At 38.0% G+C, this 26,455-nt stretch overlaps 1 protein-coding gene across 1 annotated transcript in view; it reads right to left on the bottom strand.

Annotated features, from left to right (window-relative positions):
- The window catches only part of Cps1 (carbamoyl-phosphate synthase 1), a 110,437-nt gene that overhangs the window by 20,797 nt on the left and 63,185 nt on the right, over positions 1-26,455 (bottom strand). Inside the window, exons 22-29 of the mRNA XM_041631850.1 lie at positions 16,072-16,213; positions 14,792-14,857; positions 14,302-14,365; positions 12,897-13,078; positions 7,148-7,342; positions 6,651-6,718; positions 5,006-5,081; positions 1,210-1,287 (exon numbers count right to left, since the gene is read on the bottom strand). Coding sequence (XP_041487784.1) covers positions 1,210-1,287; positions 5,006-5,081; positions 6,651-6,718; positions 7,148-7,342; positions 12,897-13,078; positions 14,302-14,365; positions 14,792-14,857; positions 16,072-16,213 — 871 coding nt within the window. The remainder of the gene's footprint in view (positions 1-1,209; positions 1,288-5,005; positions 5,082-6,650; positions 6,719-7,147; positions 7,343-12,896; positions 13,079-14,301; positions 14,366-14,791; positions 14,858-16,071; positions 16,214-26,455) is intronic.

Below are 26,455 nucleotides of genomic sequence, written 5' to 3'. Positions count from 1 at the left end.
GAAGGAAAAGATTATCTCAAGACAGATGATGTGTGAGACGTTCTTCCTCAAACAAAAAGTAGACTCCACTATGTAACCTAAGAGTTCTGAGGGTGTGGCTCAGGGGCACAGCACATGCCTAGCATCTTCAAGTCCTAGGATCCCTCCCAGTGCTGAATTCACATGAAGGCAAAAGCCCTATGTAATCTTACAGGAATTTGAACCCTTAGTCAACAATGAGTTAAAAGAACCAGATGAATATCCTCTGAAGATATTGCAGCAAAAATTCCTGTCCTTTAAGATAGGGGACTGGAAACAGTATCTCGGAATGCTTCAAATCAGGACTATAAGATTCTGTGGTTGGTAGAAACAATCACGAGTTTAAAAGAAAATAAGTAAACTCTATTCTGAACTGCCGATCTGTTAGGGGGGAAAGATTTGATATATTTGGGAGTGTTTTGAATTATTTGCAAAACAAAAGATGAAGGCCAATTTTTTACTTTATCCTTGAAGCAAATAAAATGACATGCCCTCTCTAAAACATAAAGTATTACATTTCAAGATAAATCACAAATGCTTTGTTAAGGCAACCAGCAAATTCAAGCGAAGCACCCTTCCAGTTCCCTTTCTCCTTGAAGCCAGAGTCGTCACCACTGCAGCCGTTCCAGATGTGATGTGGTGAGCTAACTTTATGTTATTGTCCCGCCTACACAGTTCTGTGTGGTTGCCTTTAACCCAGTGAGAAGGAGAGGGATAGTGGGAAATAAGAAGAAAAACCAGAGATTCAATTAGATGGTTCGGAAAGCAAAGCATCGGGGTGTTTTTATAACACTCGCTGAAACATGAAAGGAATGCCACAGACAAAAGAAAATGAGAATGGAAGATCTATTCAAAAAGATGAGAAGTGTGGGATGATAATTGATTCTGAATGTCATCAAAGAAAAATGCTAACAGTACGAAATTCAAGGAATGAGACATCCATGACACACCCATTCATTCTTCAGAGACTTTGAGAGTAGCGTTTTAGGGTTGGTTTTGTTGTTGTTGTTGTTGTTGTTGTTGTTGTTAGTGAGGTGGGAGTGTTGTAATGTTTGCTGTAGTAGAAATTGTTTTGATTGAACGGCTTCCCCACCATGTCCAGACATTAGGACTTTCAGAAACTGTGAATTCTAACCTGTGATTGTTTCAGGTGGGAAAATAAAGATAGGAAAAGTGAGAGAAAGTACAAACCCGTCCTTCTTTGCCAACTGCATCCATCTCCACTTCCCGGGCACCCTCGACAAACTTAGTCAGCACCACTGGGTGTTCCTGCCAACAACAAACAAACAAACAGAAGCAAAACCTTGAGCACAAATTCCATGTATAATATCAGGTAGCTGTGCAGCTTGAGTAAATAACAAGGCAGTACTTGCTGAAAACATAAGGCCAAACATACAACAGGCGCTCATTAGCTGGTCTGTTTTGTAAGAATAAGGTCATGGTCTGCTTACAGTAGGAGCAAGTGTTTCTCTCAACGCTGAGGGCTCAGCAATGTGAAAATGAATCCTGAAATCCCAAACGTTGGCTTCCGAGCCAGTTTGAGAGTAGTCTACGGACGAGATAAATACAACGTCCTTCCCTTCTCTCAGAACCATGAATGTACCTCTCCTTATTCTATACCTGTAGATTAGTGTTGGGTCAGATTCTTCCTGTCCTCACTTCTTTTTGCAAATGCTACAACTTCCTAGTCAAAATGTGAATTAAATGTGTAAGAAATGAGAATAAGGTTAAAGGAGAATAATAACACTCAATTTTGTTTTGTTTTTCAATTTGAAGATGAAATCCTTCGTCTGAAGTTGATATCTTATTTTTAGAGGAGAGAAATGGCAACTGGATAACAAATCTTATTTTTTATTACATTATAATAACATGTGCTTATTTTGGCAGTTCTCTGGACTACTTTTCAAACTTGAATTACTTCCTGTACGCAGTGCCCAGGACAATGTTGAGGTGCCTCTCCATACACAGACTGGCATATTTCCTCCCAGCTAAATGAAAAGGATCCCTGATGATTCTGCCAATCGATGTGTCTCCTCCCCTATGCTCTGGAATTCTGAACCACGTGTTACATGCACCTGTCTCCATTGCTTATCTTCCCTGTGTATCTGTTATCTTTTTTCCTCAATATCATCTTTCATGTTTCAGCTCTGCTTCAAAACCTAGGCCAGGTGCTACTTTCTTGAAGATTTCTCTAAGCCCTTTCTGGCCACCATGCTATAATTCTTTGTCTTCTCCATGTGGTAAATTTAACGTATTTCCTTGAACACTGTAAATAGAATTTAAATTTTAAAATACATTTTCATGTTTCTTTCCCAGGGTCCCTCATTATTCCTTATGTTACACTAAGCCCTAGAATGCTGATACCCAGCTAGCGTCCATCTTAGCTGCTCCTTTCTTCTGTACTTGCCATCAGTGAACACCCCCATTTCCAAAGTCTCACTTTAAAGGATAGCTATTAATTTCAAAGTCAACTATTATATCTCTATGTAAACTGTGTCTACTCATCTTCTTTCCTTTAAATTTTATCTTATTTTAATCATGTGTTTATGGGTGTGGGTCTATGTGTGGGTATGTGCATATAATTTCATGCTTTTGGAGACCGAAGGTGATGGGTCCCTCTGAAACTTTCCAACTTGGATGCTGGAAACCAAACTCAAGTATTCGTGAAGAGCATTATATATAATCTTATCACCAAGCCATCTCTCCAGCCCCACTAACCCATCTCCTCATCCTCAGTTCTAAACACACACAGCCCTCTGCCTTCACATAATCTCCATTAGAATTTCTCTCAGGCTGCCCCATTTAAATTGTCTGGCATGAAGTACATCTCTTGCACAAAACTGTCTCATTCTCTGACAGCTTTATCTCGGTCATGTCACTGGGTCAGAAACTCTCGTCGTTCTCATCACCTTCCAGCCTTCCCCTCTGCCTAGGCACCAATTCCCCTCAGTGAATATCTGCAGCATTATTCTCCATGGTATACCAGACCACTGCCACCTCCATCTGTACTGATGGAGTAGCTCACTAACCCTTCTCCTTGAATTTGGTTTTTCTCTGTCATGCATCCTTTCTGTACTACTAGTACAGCCAGTGCTAGATATGTCCTAGATATGCAATTAATGTTTTATCAGTTTCTAGAAACCCTATTGTCTTTCTCACATTCAAACTGGTATGTATGTTGTCTCTTTCTTTCTACTCACACAACAGACTTCCTCGGACATTAGCTCTAAAATCTCTCCTCAAGAACTGAACATCAAAATTTATGCAGTCTCCCTCAACATCCCACCTTTTCTCTATTGCAATGCTTGTATCTAATTATTATTATTTCATGCTTTGATGCTACAAGCAAAGAAATTGTATTAATGCAGATACTGCATGTGAGTGTATACGCAGAAATATGTGATATACATATTTCTATATATTCAAACTCATAGAGATAAATATACAGATGAATTATTTGATTGTCTTTTCATGAGTATATCCTTTGGTAGTTGAAAACAAAACATTATCTTTTAGCTACTATATATGAATTGGTAAACAAATAAAGAAACAATGTATAGTATTAATTTTACTCTATGTTGAATTGAATACTACGGGTTCTGTTGTAGCATGATGGAGAGCCTTGAACTAGAATATATCCCATAAGGACATCTCTATTACAAAACTGTGACCCTGTGTAGGTTCATCTGACATGTTGACAGAAACATAAAATTAATTCCACTGAGTGGAAGTCCTTTGAGGCTAAAATGTTCCTGGCAGAGAAAAAAAAGGAGAGAACCTTATCCCATTCCTCTATTGGATGCAGTTGCTGGCCTTTCTAAAAAGGCACACGGCATGATCTTGGGCAGAGAATAAAGTGTAAAAGTTAGTAACTGACCCATTACAGAGATGTCCTCCAGTAACTGACGTCCATACCAACGTAAGTTCTAACCCCATTGATTTCCTCTCTTTAGACTTTACCTTTCTCACTCATTATCTCTCTCCACATTCCCCATGACCGAGCATCCCTGATGAACAACTATCATATGAGAAAGGGTTCAGGGTCCTTATGTTCAGAGCAATCTATGCTCTTTTCCCACTTTGAAATGCCTCTGACTTCGTTCTTCAGCTCCCTTCAAATTTCACTTGCCTAACATCAAACTCTCCTCTGAATTGTTCTTTTTTTTAAACCCCAACTAGCCTTTGAAAGCTTTTTAAAGGAAAACATTACTTTCATCCTCCGCGGTGCGAGGTCTGCAAATCAATAACCCTGCTGGGTAAATCTTAAATGGAGCACACTCAGGTAACGCCAAAGGAGGAAGTAAAAGCTTGGGGCAGTTAAGAAAGGTGTCTAAGTCACCACAAAATTATAAACATTTTTATTAACTCACAGATGCAGTGTGTTAGAATGGAAAAAGAAATCAATAGGTGAACAAGGGGACTGACTAATAAAGTTGCATGATTAAGACCGATCCCCGTTCCTCCCCAACTTGCTATTTGGTCATGGTATATAAAAACCATAATTAAGCAATAAAAACCATAATTAAGACAACACAAAATAAAAATAAGTATTTTAAAAAACAAAAAAAAAAAAGACTGATCCCCAGGTGTGAGAATTAAAAGCCAAGAAAGCTTTCACCAAATAATAACAAACGTGTCCGGATAGTCCTGAGACTGGGAGTCCCTGGAATAACCTGACCAGCATGGAACTGACGAGAAGGATAAGACACTTATTAAGCATCCAGCATGGGTACTCATCCATAGACACCCCAGAATCTCCAGACAAATTAATCTGGGTGATCTGAGATGTACAAGTCTTCCATCTACTAATTCTAAGAATCGATCATCACCTAATGCCTTTTCTTCCTTCTCAGTTTTTCCCTCTCACGTGTAAGAAACTATTACGTAGGTAGAAGGAGAATGGACCTAGCAACTTTGTGTGAAAACAATCTGCATCGAAAACTAGGTACCAATTGGTGAGAGTCAGTGAGGGGAAATGGAACACTACCTGAGAGACTCGGGTGGCCTCCTCAAGAAATTTTTTCATCTCATCCTCAGAGAATACCACGTTCATGGCAGATCCACTGGGAAAGAGGAAGGGAAAAGCAAGTGAGTTTTCTTTACCATTTCAGAAGTAAAGTATATTACATTTGATTGAACAATTCCAAGCCATGTCTTGTTCCAATACAGTAGAATAAAAAGAGTATTTTTCTTCTAAACTGAGTTTTATTCCCCATAATCACAAGGTCAACAAATCAAAGTAAAAGTTGAAGAACTTAGGTGTGAGCCCCCCCAAAAAATCCGGCTACTCCCAGCAACTGAATAGCCTCAGAATTATACTGTTGGATTCGCAGCTCAGTACTTTGCTAGTTCCAGGTAGGTCTTAATGGTTAAGAGGATTCAGTCAAGAACATAATTTTTCTCACCCTGTTTCCTCAGTGTTTGTTATCAACAGCTAATCTTAGCATATTAGCACTCTGCAAGGCAGGTCATTTTTTAGTCTCTATAACAATAGAACCAATTCTTGAGTAACATTTACAAAAACGATATGCAATCTTTGACAGAAATGTATTCAACTGTGTCCTTCCTTCTAAATACCTGAGAAATAATGCTATCTTAAGTAGATTTATTCTGTATTTTGACACATTCAAAATGAGATGAGAAAGTAGGAAAGAAGCATTGGAGTAGGGAAGAAAGATTACTTCCCTCTTCTTTTAAAAGGTAATATTTTCTTTATCTTTTCTAATTACTATAAAGCTCTGCATGAAGCAATTGCTTTATGGCTTGTAAGGGGGTGGCGAAAACAATGAAACTGTGGTCTTGGAGCACAGGAAAGTGGAAGACAGATATAACAGGCAATATTCAAAGACTTGCTTTCAGCCCTCTTTAAACACATCCCTGTTGTTTAAACTGAATTACATTAATTCTTCAAAGTAGTATTATTAGACTGGTTTACACAAAATGTCATTTCAATAAAAGGGCACGTTTCCTCTTCTTTTGAAATTTTTCATTATTTTAAAGGATCCCATCTCAAATTCCATTCACACTTCCAAATTGTGCACAGCAAATTGTGTTTCTCTTATTATCCCTTGTTCAGAGAAGTGATTCCTTACATGTGGGAACATCTGAAGAGACTACGTGATAATTCACAACGCCCCCTTTGATGATGGAACTTAGTTTCAGCGTTTAATATGAAAGATCCTCGCTGCCCATGTTCCTCGCCATCACAATTTAACTACTACAGAAATCTGAACTCAGAAACTCAAAAAATTCAAAACAAAGACACTGTCCAAAGGAGCTGATGATAGTTCAAAAGATGTTATCATTTCTGACTACCAAAAAATAGACAATGCTGAAAGATCCTTGTTTGTGTTTTAATATTTTCTCTATAAAACCATCCCTCTTTAGTTTGTCAAGGAAATATTGTTAGCTGTGTTGTTACTAGGTGCGGATGGTAGTGTCTCCATTACCAGTCTCTGAAGAAAAGTTAAGCTGCAAAACTGAACATTGATCCGAAAACTTCATGTGTTGCTTTAGAGATTGTGGCTGGATTAACAAATTACTGCACACCAAACCCTAGTGTTCTTAGCATGCAGCATGCATTTCTGTAGCTCCCAGATTTTGAACCATTGTTCTGGAAAACAGTATATTACCTCAAAACATAGGAAGGTCTCAGTAAGCAGGGATAGCCCACAGACTTTGCAAATTCCAGTGCTTCGTTCTAATTCATAAGGGGGAAAGAAACAACACAAAGGGTATGAATAGTTTAAAATATGCAATAAAAATGCAGACTTGTATCATTAGATCAAGGGGTAACCTAACTCTTTTTATTCCTTCTCTCAAAAGACTCCATTAAAATGTAAATTGGACACCGAGATACATAAAATTCCTAGTTTCTCATTCTAAATATCAAATCTAGTTCAAAAATAGTTTGAACTTCTTTTCATTGTCTGAATCTTAATGAGAATGCTGCTCTCTATTTATAATCAGCATTTAAGTGCAATCATGGAAACACAGCTACTTTACAGTAAATTCACTAAGCAAAGTGCACATTCCAGCTGCCCTCTAGTTAACTTTGCTAGTAGTTAACATTCAGGTTCTGACTCTTAAAAAGAGAACATTACAATGAGACTCTTGTTCCTCTCCTTACCAATGTGTTAACAGCTTTCCAGGGAGCCTGGGCCACCTTCAGCTCATCCAAGACAGCTGAGAAGATGGAGCGGTCCTCAGCCCTATCGATCTGCAGAGGGCTTGTGCCCATGATCTTGACACCATTCTTGTATAAGGGGACTGCCAAGTTGTTTGGAATCTGGCCTCCGACTGATATGATGCAGCCATTACACGCCTGGAGGAGACAATTCACAGTATCAACCAGTGGAGTAACCTGAACAGGAATGGACGGCTGTGCTAATAATATCCACAGCATTTCCTCACTGCAATATTTATCACAATGCCAAGATTTCCATCCTGTTTGCCAGGGCAGAAGATATTAACACAATGGATAAGTGTAACTTCTTTTGACTTTGCAGATATTTGCAGCCTAAAATCCATGCAAAAGTTCCACAGAACTACATATGAATATCACTTGAGACATATACATGGACATTTTTAATCCAATGAATGAACTGTATCATATACTAGTCACTATAATCCAGGGGAACTAATAAGCTACGATAATCCATGATTTCCTGGGATACTCTTGTCTTTCCCTAAATACCTATCTTCCCAGTTGCGTTTTTACTCAGAGTTCTTCCAAAGTGCCCTGGAGAATAAAGTGCACACTCCTACCATCTAATACTTCCAGTCTTACTCATCGTTGGCCCCCTCAACACAGTAAGAATACTTGATTCATTATCTACAACTATGTATGCTCCCATTAACAAATTCTTTACACCATCAAAACCTCTCAGGTCATTGTTCTTATCCTTTTATCCCCTCAGTTATCTAGCCTCTAACCAACTCTATGTTTACGTCGATCTATTTCTCACCTCCACTCTGACATCCTAAATATCATCTCTTTTCTTTGACTAATATCTTGGCATCTCTTCCCTGTACTCAACAGAGCAATAGATATAGATATAGATATAGAGACTTGGTCTTCAGTGAGCCTCAGTTTCTTTAGCTACACAATAGTGTTGGTAGCAATCACCCCATGAGGATACTATAAAGATCAAATAGACGTTTCAGAATACACGGTTAAGGGCTAAGTAAAGAATAGTAGCTTCTATCTTATTCTTTCCTTGAGAGTTGTTAATTTCTTGGAAAAAGAGAAAGGAGTTTAATAAAAAAATGTAAATATTGATAAATTTATTCAAACGATTTTGCTCAACTTTAAACTATACTTTAGTCAAAATGGATCCCATTTTTAATTTCTTTGAAGTCCTTCACATGTGAGAACATGTTGGTTGAGCAAAGCCAACTTAGAACCATCTCACAGAAGACGCCAGCCTTCTCAACCTGTGAGTCACAACCCCTTTGGGAGTTGAATATCCCTTTCACAGGTGGTACATCTCAGATACTCTGTAAATTATATATCTGCATAACAATAAGCAACAATAGCAAAATTAAAATTCTGAAGTAGTTGGATGGTTGTATCTTTGTAACATGAGGAATGGTATTAAAAAGTGGCAGCATTTGGAAAGTTGACACCCAGTGTCTTAGATTGTTCCTAACTCTAAGTACAGGAATTGTAGATATATCCATAGAAATAGAATCCTGGCATTCCTCACAGGTTAGCCATCCTCATTTTCATGTAATATCCTGGAAAATAATACTCTAAAGTTAAGATTGTGCCTCACGTATTTGTACATTATTTAGTGCCGAAACAATCCAATAGACTCTCTAAGTCCACTGCACTGAGGACTGAACCAAGACCATGAAGCATGTGAGACAAACACGTTACACTTAGCTACCTCTGTAGCCCCTCAACTTTAGTTTCAGCTTCACTTCCTACATCAAAACCTAATTTCCCTAAGTTAAGGTAACAGGAGGACATTTCGAAACATTATCGAAGCTATAATCACACCAGAAATTTATTTTAAATCCCTAACAAATTAAAAGAAAATACTTCAAATTTATTTGAGAACATTTTAATTTCTTCTAACCATTAATCATTTTGGTCAGTACTGATTAAATGCTGTAATTCAGGCACAATGCAAAATTGAGAAAATGTAACTTATTAATAGAAATAGTTTTTGCTTAATTAAAAATGGTCTTGATTCCTATAATTTCATGAGCTATCTCCAATTTACAAAATTATACTGGATATACCAATGAGAAATATTACACCTTATATTTTGATACTTTTAATTTTAGATAACATAGTACACTTAATGCAGAACATTGGCATCATATTTAACTACAACTATACCAAATTCTAAAAATGAATTTTGGTTAAAGTCTTTCTTATTCTATTGTGCATTGTTCATTACTAACTAATGTTTGTAATTCATTCATTTAACTTTCATATTACAGAAGTACCATTGTCTAACTAGACCTATAATGCTAAAACTAATACATTTCAACCCTTGGAAAGAGACATTTTTACAAAATACAGTCCAGCAAAGTATACGTTGTGGAAGTTGGGCAAGTTATCCAAGGAAGACTCAAACTATTAGTGACATAAAAGGTATTGTATTGTACTTTCAGATGAAATCTGGGGTGTCTGCAAGTATGAGTATGTGTGCGTGTGCATGAGCATGTACGTGCATGTGTGTGTCTGTGTGTTTGTGTGTTGAGACTGAGTCTTTATATGCTGCTCAGGTTGGTCTTAACTTCATGGGCTCAAATTATCTTTTCTACTTCATTTCTCTAAGTATCTGAGAGCACAGGTGCATACTAACATGCCCACTACACACACACACACACACACACACACACACACACACACAAATGTTATTAACTGAATAAATATAAAAAGAATTGAGGAAGAAATCTTAAGTGGAGCTGAGCTATAACTAAAAATAGTGCTTTCATTTATACTTTTCAAATAGAAATCTAGTGCAAAATAAAGAGCTGTATGAGCTTAAGCCCAGATCTCTATGACCCCTGTTCATTGTAAGGATTTCAAATAATAATCCGCTCCATGCAAGTAGATCTAGTAATGAGAAGCATGACGGGTATTCTGGTCTCTAGCAATATAACAATTTCAAGTCAATTACTTCAAAATACTTTAAGAACAACTTTCCCCTTATGGGGGATGGTCTAAGCAAGTTGGACACTAAGAAAAATGTCATCTGGCAAAGCTGTGTCAGTAGTGGGCCCTGGTATCTTTTTTCCTGGACCCTTGGCACTCACAATGTTGGTAGCAAGCAAACACGTATGCTATCAGAACTCAGATCTCTCCTCCAGCAAAACCTTGACACATAATCAGAAGAATAAATGACTGATTCTCTTGGTCACCCTGTAAAACACATGTTCCTTTCCTGAAAAATGGGTGATATACCCATGAGTGATGTCCACAGGTAAATGACTATACTAGGAAAAAAGTTTCTAAAAAAAAAAAAAAGTATTGAAGACTAGTGGGAAGTGGATGTCAGAACTTCCCTCAAACCCTGTGGCAAAAACCTCCTCAGTGACAGCCTGCTTTAGTCACTAGGCAGGTCACTTCTTAGTATTTGATTTTAGTAGGTCAGTCATGGTCCAAAACCAGACTAAGAGACCCACCATATTTTGATATTATCCCATGTAACAATGCCTTTTTGAGAGAGTCATTTCCTTTAGAAATGGCTTAAATGTTACGTTTCTAAAAACTGTTAGACATGTTTTCAACTTTCTTTAAAAATATGCTGTGGATTATGCCTCAGCATTCGGCATCTCGAGGTAAGATGAGGGCAATCCGCAGTGGAGATATACCTTTTGTCAGGTATGATAAAGCAACACTGAGGAGCCTACAGTCAGGGCGACAATGAAAAGAAACACACATATGTACATCTTTGTATATGTTTCATAACATGCCCTTTAGGATAACCTAAAGACACATCAGTGGAATGCTCATCATCTGCTATCCAACATGATATTATAGTCTTAAATGGTGATATTTATTTTAGATGCTATTTTTAGATGAAGAGCCAATAAATTTATTTCTAAAATTCTTCAGATACATTCAGAGTTTCATTTAAAGTCATGTATAAGTACATTTAAAAGTGGAATAGAAGTTTCTAAATATTCCTTAAATTGTTACACAAGAAAATAGTTTAGAATTTACATGATACTATTGCCAATGATATTTTTAAATATTTTAAGGAAGTATTTGATTTTTCATGATAGATCATGGATCCAAGCTTTATTATTATTAATGCCTTGAATAGAATGTCTGAGCTGGCTTGTTTTTATATCAACTTGAAACAAGCTAGAGTCATTTTCAACAAGGAAACCTCAATTGAGAAAATTCCCCCAGCAGACTGGCCCACAGGCAAACTTGTGACATATTTTCTTGATTGATGATGGATGTTGTGGGCCCACCCCATAGTGGTGCCACCCATGGGTGGACGGTCCTGGGTAGTGTAAGAAAACAGACTGAACAAGCCATGAAGACCGAGCCAGTAAGTAGCATTCTTCCAAGGCCTCTGCATCAGTTCCTGAGTCCAAGTTCCTGCCTTGGGCTTTTGCTTTGACTTCCCTCAGTAATAACTGTTACCTGGAATATTAAGGAGGAAATATATGCTCCCCCTGCCACCAGCATGTTGTTTTCTGTTAGGATGTTTTATTCCAGCAATATAACCATAACTAAGACATATCTTTCCTGCTAAACCTGGCATTGACGAAGTTCTGAAGAAACATTTACATAATGTACTTCTTTGACGGTTTTCTATCTGAGAATATAAAGGAGTCAAATCAGTAAGAGAGCTAAAACATCTTCTACATCATAGATGAATGTCATTATATTGTATTTAGATAAGTAGGTCAGGCCTCAGCAGACACCTATGGCTATACATAGGTAGGCACTAAATATCTATTGTTCTTTATAAGCTTAAAGTTATTACACACTACATTGCCATATTACCCACAATTCCACTTCACCTTTACAGTTCCCATGTATGCTGTGACTTCATCCTTTTATTATTCCTTAACTAAAAGATGGTTTGTGCAATTTTTAAGAACCTCATACAAGACAGAGGTTTTCTCAGTCAAAACTAGAATTCAATACTGTGGCTCTGATTCAGTGTTATTTTTTCTTACTTATAGGGCTGTTCCTTTGTGGTGAGGAATTAACTAGAATGGTATCAAAGGCCCAACTATTGGATCTCACTATGAAATTTTCCAAAAGCTATTTATATAATTATAAGATAACCTGCTCTACCAACTTAACAGTAACATTAAATCACTAGTCCATGGAGAATAACACTCAATAATATTGGCATGAGGATAGGTCAATGACTGCAAGAGAAAGTCTTACAGGAGCCAGAATCATTTGGAATAGACTCACTGATCTCAAAACTAAAGGGTAGTAATAATGATTTCATCTGATTAGGAAAGGAACGAACTGGTCACAGCTGGTCTGTCTCCTCTGAAAACTGTACATCATTAAACCACATCATTTATTGTATGTAGAGATGACCTCTGAAATCATTTCTAAAAATATTTACGGAGACCCCTTTTTGCTAGTTAATGTGTTACTGGCAGGTGTGACCAAGCAAAGTTTTCACTACAGTTGGAATGCATACAAACTAAGTGGGGAATGTTCCCTGAAAATAATCATTCTGTGCCAAGACCTCAGAAATAAAAAGCCAGGGCAATTGCTTTCCTCAGAGTCTCACTACAAAGTTAGGCTATGGAAGAAATTGGTGATATTTCTTGAGAAAAGGTACAATACAAATATACACACATGAATGTAATCATGTATAAGATATGCACTGAATCTCTGTCTTTCTCTTGTGTTTCTTCCCTCCCTTTGTTACCTCCTGGTGGTAGATGTCTAAGATTCTCTCCAGAGACAGTTCTTCAAAGTACAGCTTGTCACACTCATCGAAGTCAGTGCTCACGGTCTCAGGGTTGCAATTCACCACCACTGTCTTCTTGCCAAGCTGGCGCAGCGTGCGGATGCTGGAGACAGCACACCAATCAAATTCCACACTGCTGCCTGCAGAGACGAGGATATGGGGGAAAGGAAGGAGAGGAAAAGAAATATGTTTCCAGCCAGTCCAGGCTAAGGAAGAGAATGCCTTTCAATTAAAATTTAAAATAAAACTTTAGACCTGTTTTCCAGCTCTGATAATAATGAGAAAAGTGGGGACTGATTAAACAATAATGAAATGTTAGCTTGATTTGTACTTAAGCTTAGTTATAGGTATCTTCATGCTTGAAGAAATCAGGGTCTCAAGGTCAATGGGAAATATTTTTAATTATAAAAAAATAACCTTCATTTACTGAAAGAAATTCAGAGTGGAAATGCTGGCCTCGGTGTGCTGAACAACTAACGTAGCAATCAGAACACCTGAGGTCTGGCTTTAGCCCCTCCACTTAGTGACTCTTAGAGGCTTACCCAGCAGTCCTTGAGGTGAGCTGCCTTTTTGACATATAGTCATTGATTGAAGAGTCCTGTCCTTTATAAGAATGAGTGACCTTCTATGAACTAATCGGAGGCATAATAAAAACCTAAATGACTAAATCACTCTGATGGGATTTCATAGGAGCCAAAGCACATGTATTAACCCTTTGTATTAGGACATTATCTTCTAAAAAGTCGTATCAAAATATACCGGTTACCTACAGGTAGCAGCTTGCTCCTCTATGTTGTTAAGCATACACTTGCTCATCAGCTTGGCTTTTCTTCTCTGAACCACTGTGTAAAATGATGGCGGTATATGGGTCACATAAAATGTAAAGGTTGAGAAGCTCCAAAGAGAAGAGCTTAGGTGGCCATGAAGGTCTTGAAGTTGTGCAGCCATCAGCCAAGTATTGTGTACAAATGGTGATGTTGACATAGATGTGTTGGAAACAAGATTCCTAACACAACAATGCTTGGAGGTGTCCGTCTTATGTTTAGATTCATGCTTTAGGATCGGTCTTGGGAGGGAATTTGATTTCTTTATGCCCTTCTTTCTTAACAAGACAGAAAATTATGATGTATTATAATGACACAAAAGAGACAGACTTTATAGTGGAGACCTGTGCTTGAATCCCACTTTTCTGTCCTTAACTTACTTCCTAAGTTTGAGTGTTATTTCTCTGAATCTCAGGTTCCTATGCTGCAAAACATTTTTTATAATAACATTTGTTTGGTGAACTCTCAGTAATCGAATCCGTATTTAAGAGGGCACTAGACAAACTGCAAAGCTCTATGGACGCATGTTGTCACATTACCGATGTGATATGGACCACAGCCCAGCACCATCATCCCGTGGTCATCAAACTTGATATCATGCTCCTGAGAGAAAAATAGAAAATATTGACATTATATTGATATTATTTCAGCGAATCAAAATACTTGCCCCATCTCTAAGTGTGTCTTTCTCCCACGCACCTCTAGTAGCCCCAGAAAATCCCTAAGTACAACATGGGACAAAATCTCGCAAAAGCTCTACTTATTCCGAAGTTGATCTGTTCAATATCTGCAAGTTAGCCGTGAGAATGCAGCGTGGTCACATCTTCTCCTGCTTGCTCCATCTCACTGTTAAGGCAATGCCAATCAGAATGGCCACAGTAACTCCTTATGGCAGCTGTGCCTCATGGTACTTCTTTACCACTTCCTTAACAAGGTCATCGGATAACCAGTGGTGAAAATATGCATTCCCTAATGTGAGCTACCCCTAAGCCCATAGCTCTCTACATGTGACGTTTGTGTAGTTCCTACCTGGCCATTGTAGGTAATGTACAGGTAGTTTGTAACCGATGGGTATTCTGCAGCCAATGTATCAATCTGCAAGAGAAAATTCTTTACTTGACAAGGATTTTACTCTTCCCATCACAAATTTTAAAGACTCGGATTTTTGAGATCCTTTCATATTTCTATAATGTCTACTAAGCTATGTATAATCAAATCGCTTACTGATTCTGCAAATAAAGGGGACAAAAGAAATAACAATATAGTCTAATGTTCTCTTGAGCAGTACATAACTGGACATCTTGGTACATCTTGGATCTCTGCAGTACTACCTCCCAACAGAAAATGTTCATAAGTCACCAAAACTGCTTCCCACTCAACTCACCTTACCAAGTAGTTCTGTATTGAAATCTAAGTCAGACCAAAATAATCTGTACAGGAAGATGTTTTTAGTTTGCAAATCAGTGTATAGGATTTAAGTTAGCAACAGCACTAATGGGTGACACAAATACCTTAAAGCCCAAACGGGCAATGGGGAATCTCGATCTCATTGGACATAATTGGAAAAAGTAAAATCAATTCTATTCTCAGTAGCTTAGTGAGCAAGAATTTGGGGCTGACAGGGCAAGCTGGCAAAGCTGGTAAGAAAGAAGAAAGGTAATATTCGCTGAGCAGAAAGTATTTAGACTCCAGCTTGTGACCTAAGGGTTTATGTGTGCGCCTTAAGCCCACAGAGAAAAGTCAATGATTCTAAAGGACAAAAAGCAGCTGGTGGTACTTTAAGCCAAGACACCCCTTCCATTAAAAGAAGAAAAAAAAAGCCAACCAAATGGCATACCTGTGAACGCTCATGTGTGATTGTCATGAATATTAGATTAGATCATTATGTCTAGCCCCATCGCGATGAATACTGAATGAACCATAATGATGGGGCACTTAAAATAAAGTATTGCCCTTTAAAAAGTAAGTACTCAAAAAGAAAATGATTTTTTCCAGAGGCTCGGCCCTTGTGCTGATCCATATATTATTGCACCAAGAATTTCTGTCACTACCTATATGTTTGGACATGGGGCAAAAGCAGAATAATTTCGGTCATTTTCCTTAAAGCGTAGAAGTCCTATTTTCTTTACATCTCGCTGCCTCATCATCCTTTCCACTTCATACATGATTCAGCCCTGTGCTGAGCAAACGTAACAATGGCATGGGCATCAAATAGTTGGAGCCATTTTCTAAGCACTCATTGTTATGATTTTGAAGTGATACCTACATTTCAAAACAGAAATCCTTGATAGAGAGGGATAGTACGTTACCTGTTTAACCCAAGGGTGGATGTTTTTCTTTAACCTCAGCTCCCTTGTCTGGGCTTCAGTCAGTCCTAAACATTTGGCAATCTGCTTGTCTGAGAACCCAATCTCCTTGGCCTTTCTCAAGGTTTCTTCTGTAACAGACTCACTGGAATTTAAAGGGAAAGATTCAAGATTAGACCAAACACACAAACACATAAGCACAATAAGAACCAGTGAACTGTTTCATTTCAAACACACTAGAAATCCTCTTGGATTCCATCTCCAAGCAATTCATGTCTCTTTATCTTTCAAAACTATATAAATATATAATCCAAATTCTTCCAGCCCTTGTGAGTGAGGCCTCAGACATTTAGCAATGCTGACAACTCCAGCTTTCCCAATCTTATATGTACCATTTTAATTTTTTTGCTCAGTGATAATTAGGGATTTCCTTTTATAAAGTCAGAAATGCTTTCCCTGTGACCCACTTCATCACTTCATTCTTGTGACACAGTGAGACCGAGTTTGCCTTCGACTGAGTAGCATCTCACCCTGGTTTGTTTTGTTTCGTTTTGTGTACCAGTGCTCTGAATGCACACCTGCAGGCCAGAAGAGGGCATTAGATCCTATCACTGATGGTTGTGAGCACCATGTGTTTGCTGGGAATGGAACTCAGGACCTCTGGAAGAGTAGCCAGTGCTCTTACCCCTTGAGCCATCTCTCCAGCCCTCTCACCCTGTTTTTTTATCCACTGTAACTGATGTAGCTTTTTGTGATGGCTCTGTCCTCTGACACCTGCTCCAGGCACACCAGCTATCTCCCTCTGAACATTTAGTCACTGTCTTCGGATCTATTAGCCAGGCTGCATGATTCCTCAATCTGTAGCTTCTTTTCCAAAATCTGACTTTTACTCTTCACACTTGTACACGTGTGTGAAATGGGAATCCACTTGACCTGGGTGTCCAACATTACACAAGACTGCACATTCTCTCCATAAACATTTCATTCATCAGATTATTCCCAAAACCTACCACAACATCTGGCCCACAGATAGTACTTAACAAATGTTTATCAAACAAATTAAGGTATTAGTGTAATTTTCTGTGTAACAGAGAAGACACAAGAGTGATTGAAGCCAGCTTTTAACTAAATTTCAAAACCAATAGAAAAATAATCGGTAAAGAGCTAAGGTGCAAAAAAAAAAAAAAATGAAAATGCTACTGGAAATCATCTATTGCCCAATACCTGAGGGCTGCTTCCAGCAATATTGGATACAATAAAATCAAATTACAACAGTTTGCCAGTCAATGCAATGAAACTGAAACATACGGCTGTGATAACAGACGCTCTAACTCATGCTAAATAAAGCGTTATTACCAAACTCTAATAGGATATAGCTGCGGTGCAGGACAAGCCATCTTCTTCAGTAGGATAGCCGCTGGTAAATTTCCCAGCTTTCAGTAAACGGCCCAGCTCAAATTCATGGAAGCAACCATTACTAAATAACTAAACCCACTAAGAAAAAAAAAACAACTTGTATTTAGAGAGATGGCTCAGAAGCTAATAGTGAGACCACTTGCTGTGCTTTCAGAGGCCCTGAGTTCAGTTCCTGGATGTGTCACAATTGTCTATAACCCCAGGCACAGAGGATCCAATGCTGTCTTCTCATCTCCACAGGTACACACAGGAGGTAAGTATATACATGTAGGCAACTATATCGAACTATATTCGATACTATATTTGAAACCTCGGTGGGAAATGCTTCATTTATGTTATATGATAAATAAAGGGAGCATTATACCAAGCTAGAAGAATGATCAGCTGAGGTAACATACTGCAATGATGCACAGGGTTTTAAAACGTGTGCAGTAAACGATCCTTCTGTTCCTTGATATGTGTGCTGGTATCTGGTTTATTCTCACTCTTTTAAGCACATATACGTTAAATCTATATTACAGGGCTACGTCTCCTAAAATATGCAATAGAAACAAGAAACACACACACACATAGAATCAAAGTGAGTAATTTTTAAATAGACAATGCAAAGTTATCAAAGAATAACAATTTAAAATACTTTTATAAAGTAAATAATGTCAAGCAGCAAGGGAGTAATATAAGCACACATTTTAAATACATCATTTAAAACCTTGTGCAATATAAAAATGTTATTGGTAGACAATTGTAAAACATGCCACAAATGCAGTATGTAAAAATAGGGACACGGAACATTGAGACTAGTTTGTGTATGTGCTGTCTGCACTGTGCATTTTAACAGGAAATGTATTCTCTATGTCCCCAGGACACATGTGAGCTGCTGAGGCTATTACCATACCTCCCATTTGTGTATTGTCCTCAGTGCCCAGACAGTGCTCCACAGAAAGAAGGTATCAGTCAATATATATTTTATCCTCTTCCACAGGGAGCGGGTTAAGCCTAGACACTTTGTATTGTGTAAGTTTGCTTCCTTAGGTCGTGCAGACCACCTTCTAAACTGACTACAGAATATCTACAATCAGAAATCAGCTGTAACTTTAGTAGAAGTCAAATTATTTTCTTCCAAATAAAAGAATATAGCTTAATTAAATCATTTGCATTTCACCTGTTTTAATCTTAAACCTTCTTCAATTAATTTATAATTTAAGTTTAAAAAGAGAGCCAAGTTGGTGTGTGTGTGTGTGTGTGTGTGTGTGTGTGTGTGAAAGAGGAAGAAAGAGAAAGACGCACACCCACATACACACATGCAAACTATTTCCTTGGGTTTTACTGTCAGTTTGGTGCAGGTTATTTTAGCTTTCATTTTCCCAAGTCAATTTGCTTTCCTGTTGAATCTGCAGCCCTTCTGGTCTCTAAACAGTGCATTCTTGCCATGCCTTGAATTTGTTGTTAAATTGTTATTTGGAGTTTTAACATACACAAGTTTTAATGAGTATTTTGTCAGAGCAATGTATTTTCTAAGAAAATTATTGAACTACTGATATTCCTAATATTACAAACTGAGAAAAGCCAAGCCCTTTGCTATGTGCTCAGGAACTAGGCTGTACAAGATGCAAGCACTCACCAACTTCTTATTTGAATATAAAGCCTTTCACGTAAACTTAAAATTTACATCTCGAGTCACTCTGGCCATGTTTCAATTTGCTTAATAGCTACACAAAACCATCTATCTGATAATTTAATATACCAAATATTCTTCCTAGAAATGTCTGCTGGAAAGTGATATCCAAGGATATACAAAAGAATACTTGAAGCAAAGCAATGATGGAGACTCAGAATAACTCGTGGAGGGATCAGCATCTGGTACAAGGTGAGGTCAAAGGAAAGAGACAAGGTGCAGGGGGTTGCATTGAGAAGCACATGGCAGCCGAGGGTTGAGAAAAGAACTGTAAAGAAAGTTCAGCTCTACATAGGTGAGGGCAGTGGCATATGCTCTATGGGCAAGGGCAGCTGTATATAAAGAAACCTAGAGCAGCCATGTTCACGTCAGAGACGATAATACTAAGAACTTAGCTGCCTCGGAACCTAACGAGAACAGCAAAGCAAGTCCATTGTTTCTGTGTCATCGGTGCTTTCATGCGCAGTGAATCTCTGCATGTTCCAGGAGTGAATGACCAGAGATAAAAATGCAAACCTTTTACATTCAAAGAGGTCCTAGTGTATTAGAGATGGACAACCGGCCACCAGTGTGTCTGTACCGTACAGGAGCTATTCTGAATGGCACCCCTGCAAATCACATTAAGTGAGAATTTTGAAACAAATACTTCAAACTAGAACCACACACTGCATGTTTTACGCTCACAAGCTGATTGTTAGAATCATTTCATAGTAAGAAAATGAGATATTTTAGATTTTGGTAATTTATTCGGTAATCAAAAGCAGACTTGATGTTTTGGTATATCTTGAAAATTAGAATTCATTGAGACAGACTGACATATTACTACATCTGTGTTCATACCTTAAATGGAATACTGAGTAAGTGTTCATGTGATGTCCAAGAAGGATTTTTATAGGACTTGACTCATGACCTCACAGGTATTAATTTCTGCTTTTAGACATGAAACATCATACAGCAATTTTCAGTCCCCTTCAAGGAGAAATAGATGCTAATTCTGACTCACGATAGTAATTAGTGACAAAGTTAGGTTTGATCCCTTCCCAAGTTAGAAGCTGCCTGTTTTCAAGTAGCCCAACCACCAAGAAATAGCAGGATAGCCCTGTCTCTCAAGGCTCTCTCTTCTGTGCAAAACAAAGCTGCTGGCATGTCTTTGCACTCAGAAGGAAACCGACTATTCCCAACCTCTTCCGATATAAAATTTTATTCATTTATTTTAATGAGTGGAACCCCAATACAATAAAGAAAGGGGACAGCTTAATGTCACAATTGCTGGCTTAAGGCCAGCAAACCAGATAAGGTTAAACTTCCTCAGTACCAAATTCAGGATGAATAAATAACCCTAAATCAGTGTTTCTCAACCTGTGAGTTACAGTCCCTTTAAGGGTCAATGACTATTTCACAGGGGTTACCTAAGAGCATTGGAAAACACTGATGTTTGTATTACATTTCATACCAGTAGCAAAAATACAGTTATGAAGTAGCAATGAAAATAATTTTACGGTTGGTGGTCCCCACAGCATGAGGAACATTGTAAGGCAGAGAACCACTTTCTCAAATGGGCATGGGCCTAGTGAAACAGCCTCAGACACACTGTCTCATCTCCTTTTCTGCCCACACCTACATTCTGTCTGCTAACAGAACTTCCATCACCATCGCAAGAAGTTGGTTTTTCATTTTGCTTTTGTTTTTGTTTTTCCAAACTAGTTAGAATTGTATTGTAGGGCAAGGGAATGCAGCGAGATTTTTTTTCCAAAGGAGAATGAAAATCTTCACTTGGAACACATACAAAGCACAATTATTGCTAAAAGAAATACAAACGCTGAATTGGTATTCGATACTATATTTGAAACCTCGGTGGGAAATGCTTCATTTATGTTATATGATAAATAAAGGGAGCATTATACCAAGCTAGAAGAATGATCAGCTGAGGTAACATACTGCAATGATGCACAGGGTTTTAAAACGTGTGCAGTAAACGATCCTTCTGTTCCTTGATATGTGTGCTGGTATCTGGTTTATTCTCACTCTTTTAAGCATATATACGTTAAATCTATATTACAGGGCTACGTCTCCTAAAATATGCAATAGAAACAAGTTTGGTTTCCCCAATCAGTTTTCTCTTCAGATTTCAAGGGTAATTCTTCAAAGGTTGAACTTACATCTTCTCATAGTACAATCTACACGATAAAGCAACGACACACCAAGAGGCAGGGACACGGCCTCCTTACTCTACCTCCTCTCTACTCAGATGCACAGAGCAAAGAGTGGAATTTTAGAAGGAGCAGAGACAATGGGAGTTTTACACACTCTGCTATAATCTTTTGCTGGTTAAACAGCATGGCTCAGCTTCTCCCGCAGGGAGCCTCTTGTGTGTTCTGGGTTATAAACAATGCGAGTTCTCCCCCCTCCGCCCCCCTCTGATTCCCAGTGTGGATTTTGTTGTTGTTTAAAATTCTACCCTGTCATCTCGGAAACTTTCTCCACTCACACTTGGTCTTCAATAATAAATGATGAAAGGAAATGGAATAACTTCCCCTTAACGAGGAAATTTTCACCTGGCACAGCGGAACTGGGGAAATCTATTAGCAGACTGGAGGAGGGCAGGCAGCATTGCGATTACCAGGGGACCTGTGCACTCACGGGTCCTCTCTGCCACTTGACTGCTTTTATCCAATCCACCAACTCACAAGTCATACTAAACAAATCTTCCTCCATATTTCACAAGCTCTAATGTGAAAAGAAGCACTCTGCTAAGCCTACAATTATGGGACAGACGTACAGTCTTGTTGTTATCTTTCCTCTTAGAAGAAACAAAAGGCAGAACTCTAGTCTCGATGCTCAGTAAACTTCAGGTTCAATAAGAAAAGAGAAACTGAGTGGCATGTTCTCACAATCCAAACCCTCACCAACTTCTCTCTCGGATTCACACAACATTGTTAATAATTTTTGCATCTCAACATATTAATACCTTGCTACAATCATGCAAGTTCCACTGGGGGAAAGATAATTTGTCATCTCATCTTTTTCCTTTGGGGAAAGAGACCAGGCCTATATCCTTAAAGAGAACTACAGAAGAGCCTTTGCAAAATCATGGTGCTCAGAAAAGCAAAAAATTAAAAGATGATACAGCAAGGAGAATGCTATTAACCTCTCTTTGTTTCTGAGATCATCATGGTGTATTACTGTGCAGCAATGGGGTCTTTGAAAGAATATAATATGTTCATGCTTGCATGTCATGCACAGGCCAGGCATGAGCAACTCCAGTGGTCCTGAGAAAGCAAAGCATCTTGCAAGTGATCTGTTGGGACTTCAGTCTAGCTGGCATCTACGATACCATCCTATCGGAAGTACTGGTTCCCAACAGACAGCATCACAGGACTCTGCCCTTTAGCTTGAAAAACACAAACTACACAGCAACTCCAAAACTTGATGAGAAATTGATACTGTTAATATTTTAAATAATCCACTTCTAATTTCTCTATTCTATATTATTGCTTCATATATATATATATATATGTGTGTGTGTGTGTGTGTTTATATATATTTTATATATTGTCTTCCTTTTTTACAGTTCTTTATTTATTTTTGTGATACTGGAGATTGAATCCAATGCCTTGGGAATGCTATGTTAGTATATTATCACTAATTTACGTCTCCAGCCTTATATTCATTTTTAAATAGATTTTATAATTCCTAATTATTTAGAAATATGTGATATTAGTTTCAATCTGGTACAATCACTAATATCTATCATATTTAATAGTATAATTTCCTATTAATAGTAATACCAAAGTACTAATTATGGCCAGGTGTGGTGGTGCATGCCTTTAGTTCTAGGGAGATAGAAGCAGGCAGATCTCTGAAAGTTTGAGGTCAACTTGGTCCATGCAATGACTTCCAGAACATCCAGCGCTACATAAGAGAGAGATCCTGTCTCAAAAAGTAATCATATACAAATTACTAATTATGAAAAATATCCCAGTATAGATTATTGTAATTCTGATTCTTAATAAATCACATTTTATTTATCAGTGACTATTAATTGAACTCTTTATGTCTCTGCTTATAATTTGATAAAGGTGAAAATCAAGTAACAACCAGTAAAGTACATCATACATCTGAGTATATCTAAATATTTCCACTCCATTCAATGAAGCAGACTTCCAATAGTCCTCGCCTGAGTGAATGGAAGCAAAAGGCAGAGTCTATACAATGAAATACTGTTTGGCTTCTGATTAACACAGTCATTTATAATTTTAAATTTATACACCCCCCAAAAAAACACAGAAAGAAAATACATTAGGTAAATAAAATATTAAGTTTTGCATGGACATAGTTTCTAAATTTATATCGCACATATAAAAAGGGAACATTCTAAGAACTGGCAGAAAACCCAGACCGGATATTCTTAGATGTTATCATCTGTTGTTTCAATAATAAGTCTATTTGAAGATCTTTGTATTTGTTTTTAAAAAAAACAGGTATTATTTCAACAGAAGAGCTTTTCAAATACCACATATGTCCTACTGAGCAACAAATATATAACTTCGGTGCATACATGATTTTCACTGACTTCTGGAAGCTAGTCAAATCCTACCATCACTCTTGACTCCACTAAGCAAAAAGGAAAGTAAACAAAAAAGCCCGAGATAAAACAAAACACATGCACTGACCAGTTAATAAGTGGTTCGTGGAGATCAATGCAAGGAGAAAGGGAATGGAAACCAGAGGACCACAATGGTGACAATGAGGAAGAGGAAGGAACACAGAAAGAGCTCATCAAGCCAAACTAGAAAGTCCCCTGGATTTGGGCCACACCTCAGGCATTTTACCCCTTTCTGTCCTAGGTCGCCCAGTCTTTGAGGCAATAAAGATCATTATAGCTTTCACTCTTTGAGAATGGACATTGATGTTCTGAAGGGAAAGAGCCCAGGCATTTTGGTAACAACATGAGACATGCCATTCCAGCACTCCATCTCCATCTCTGTGACTTTATGTACTGTAATGGAGTCCTGGGTATTATTTACCAGGCAAAAACACCCTAGAGGTCAAGGCTCTCTGAAAACGTGCCTCTTTTTCCTGCTTAATTTTCATTTTCCCTTTACTGTTTTACTCACTCCTCGACATCCAGCAGCATCATGCACTACTTTAAATATAAACATATATACATATAAGTAAATATGTTAGAAGTTACTATTAAGAAAGCAAATGTTTTGAAGACTATGCTCTGAGATATCTGTGCCTTTAAAAATTCTTTTTGCATCTTCTAAATGCAGACTGTAGGATTCTTCCCTGTCAGGCTCGCTGCATGTTCCCCAGAAGAGCTCTAGAAAAGGTCATGTTCATTACAATACTTCTGCTCCGAGTGAGGTCAACTATTCAGGCAGGAAAGCATGCAGCTCACAACATGACAGCTAAGCGGACTGATCTCCAACTGTCTGTTTAAAAGGCATGTCTCTAAAAGCTTTAGAAAAGGGATGGTGACCAGAAATGAAGGCAGAGGTGCTGAGGTAGAGTCCCTGACTTCCCCTGGACAACATGACATACAAGATGACACACACCCCGGTGCGGCACAGCTTCACCATCTACAACAAATAGGACCATGCGATTTTCTGACCGCATCATACATAAAACAAATGTGCTTTAAGGTCTCCAGAGAAATGTGGTTGCCTTCATTCCAGTCTCTGGGTATTCCTTAACCTTCCTTACGAAGCAAACCAGATCCTTCAGGGCAACTGAAAATATACATGAAAATTTCTTGTCAACTGCAAAACTGTACAAATTTGAAGGTACAGATTGTTTTCTGGAAAAGTATAAAAACATTGTCTATTTTCAATAAGTAACAAAAACTTTATTCTGCACCTGTAGACATTCTAGTGCTTAGTGGTTATGTATTTAATCTCTATCTAACAATACAAAATAATTAGATAAAGCTTCTTTTATTAGTAAACAGCTCATTTAGATCCCTCCTAGTTAATTAAAGAAAAATGAGAAGCTAACAATGCTGACTTATGATGTCCTCTGTCTCAGTCATTTATTTCCCAGACCATCCATCTTGCAATTAGTAATTTGGTTGGTCCTTTCAAGCAGCCAGGAATAATGTGTTTTATTTCCTTCTCCTTTCTTTGCTATAACTGAGAAATTCTAATTTTCATTAAGATCAATAATGTTTTTTATTTAATTAGTGTGCTATCATAGAAATTTTACTAAGTGCTTGCTTTTATGCTGATTCCTAAGAAAATAAAAGATAAATAGACAGCTGCAAATTATATGCATGTATTCCAGGACCAATGCTCTTCCTTGGAAAGGTGAAGTTTATTTTATGTTCTAACAAGTCAAGGGAAGTTCCTACTGAAAAAGACTGGTGGAACAGCTTATTATTCAAGTGGGACGGCTCAGCAGATAAAGGGGTGCCACACAAGCCTGAAGACCTGAGTCCAGTCCCAGGATCCACAATGGAAAGTGAGAATGACTCCCAAAACATGTCCTCTAACTACACACACCATAGCACGTGCCCTTACTCACACATCACAGATGCACACACTCACACAAATGGTACATGTTTCACTTAAAATGTACATCAAGACTTTTAAATATTTACTATTCTCCCTAGTGAAATTTGAAATTTAATTTTGGAGGACACTGCCATGCATATAATAACTATAGAACAATAGTACTGTGTGGTTTTAACCACTATGACTGATGATCAAATAGTTAGACAACATTGGGTTTAACCTCTGCTCTTACACTGTCTTCGTTGAATAGTTAAGGCTCTTCCCTTTCATTAACCCTAACATTAAAAAAATAAAAAATCAGTAACCATGCCTTTTTACTTGTGAAGGAGAATCCTTGCCCTCTCCCACTGCACCTTGCTCACTGTGCACCTATGGCTTCCCTCCTGTCTCCTTGTGATCTATGTCAACAGACTCACTCAATTGTCTCCCACTCTTCTCTCCCATCCCCCTTCTATGATGCATCTGACTGTTGAAAGTATTTTCCTACTGATTTGTTTTATAGTAACTTCTCTCTTTAAGATGGGGTATTTGAAAGGAAGGCGTACTTCCTTTAGACTCAAAGTTCATCCTGAACCACTTGAGCAACATTGGGGATCAATGTGAGCGTTCGGCAGCCCTCATCTATAGAGTAAAGCAAGGATGGATTCTTCTCAGACCACTCATGCTGAGACATGAGATGTGCGTGTAAGAGCATTAGGTCTCTAAGTGTTAACCTTCATTAAATTTCCCCGAACTATTGTTTCCATTTTTAATGTGCCCATCAATGAAGCCTATCTATGTG

Source organism: Microtus oregoni, unplaced genomic scaffold (assembly GCF_018167655.1).
Source record: "Microtus oregoni isolate MIOR12 unplaced genomic scaffold, Mior012 000038F_ref0000394, whole genome shotgun sequence".
NCBI lineage: Eukaryota > Metazoa > Chordata > Mammalia > Rodentia > Cricetidae > Microtus > Microtus oregoni.
The sequence above is the reverse complement of the archived record's forward strand: the minus strand, read 5'-3'. Positions and strand labels throughout refer to the sequence as shown.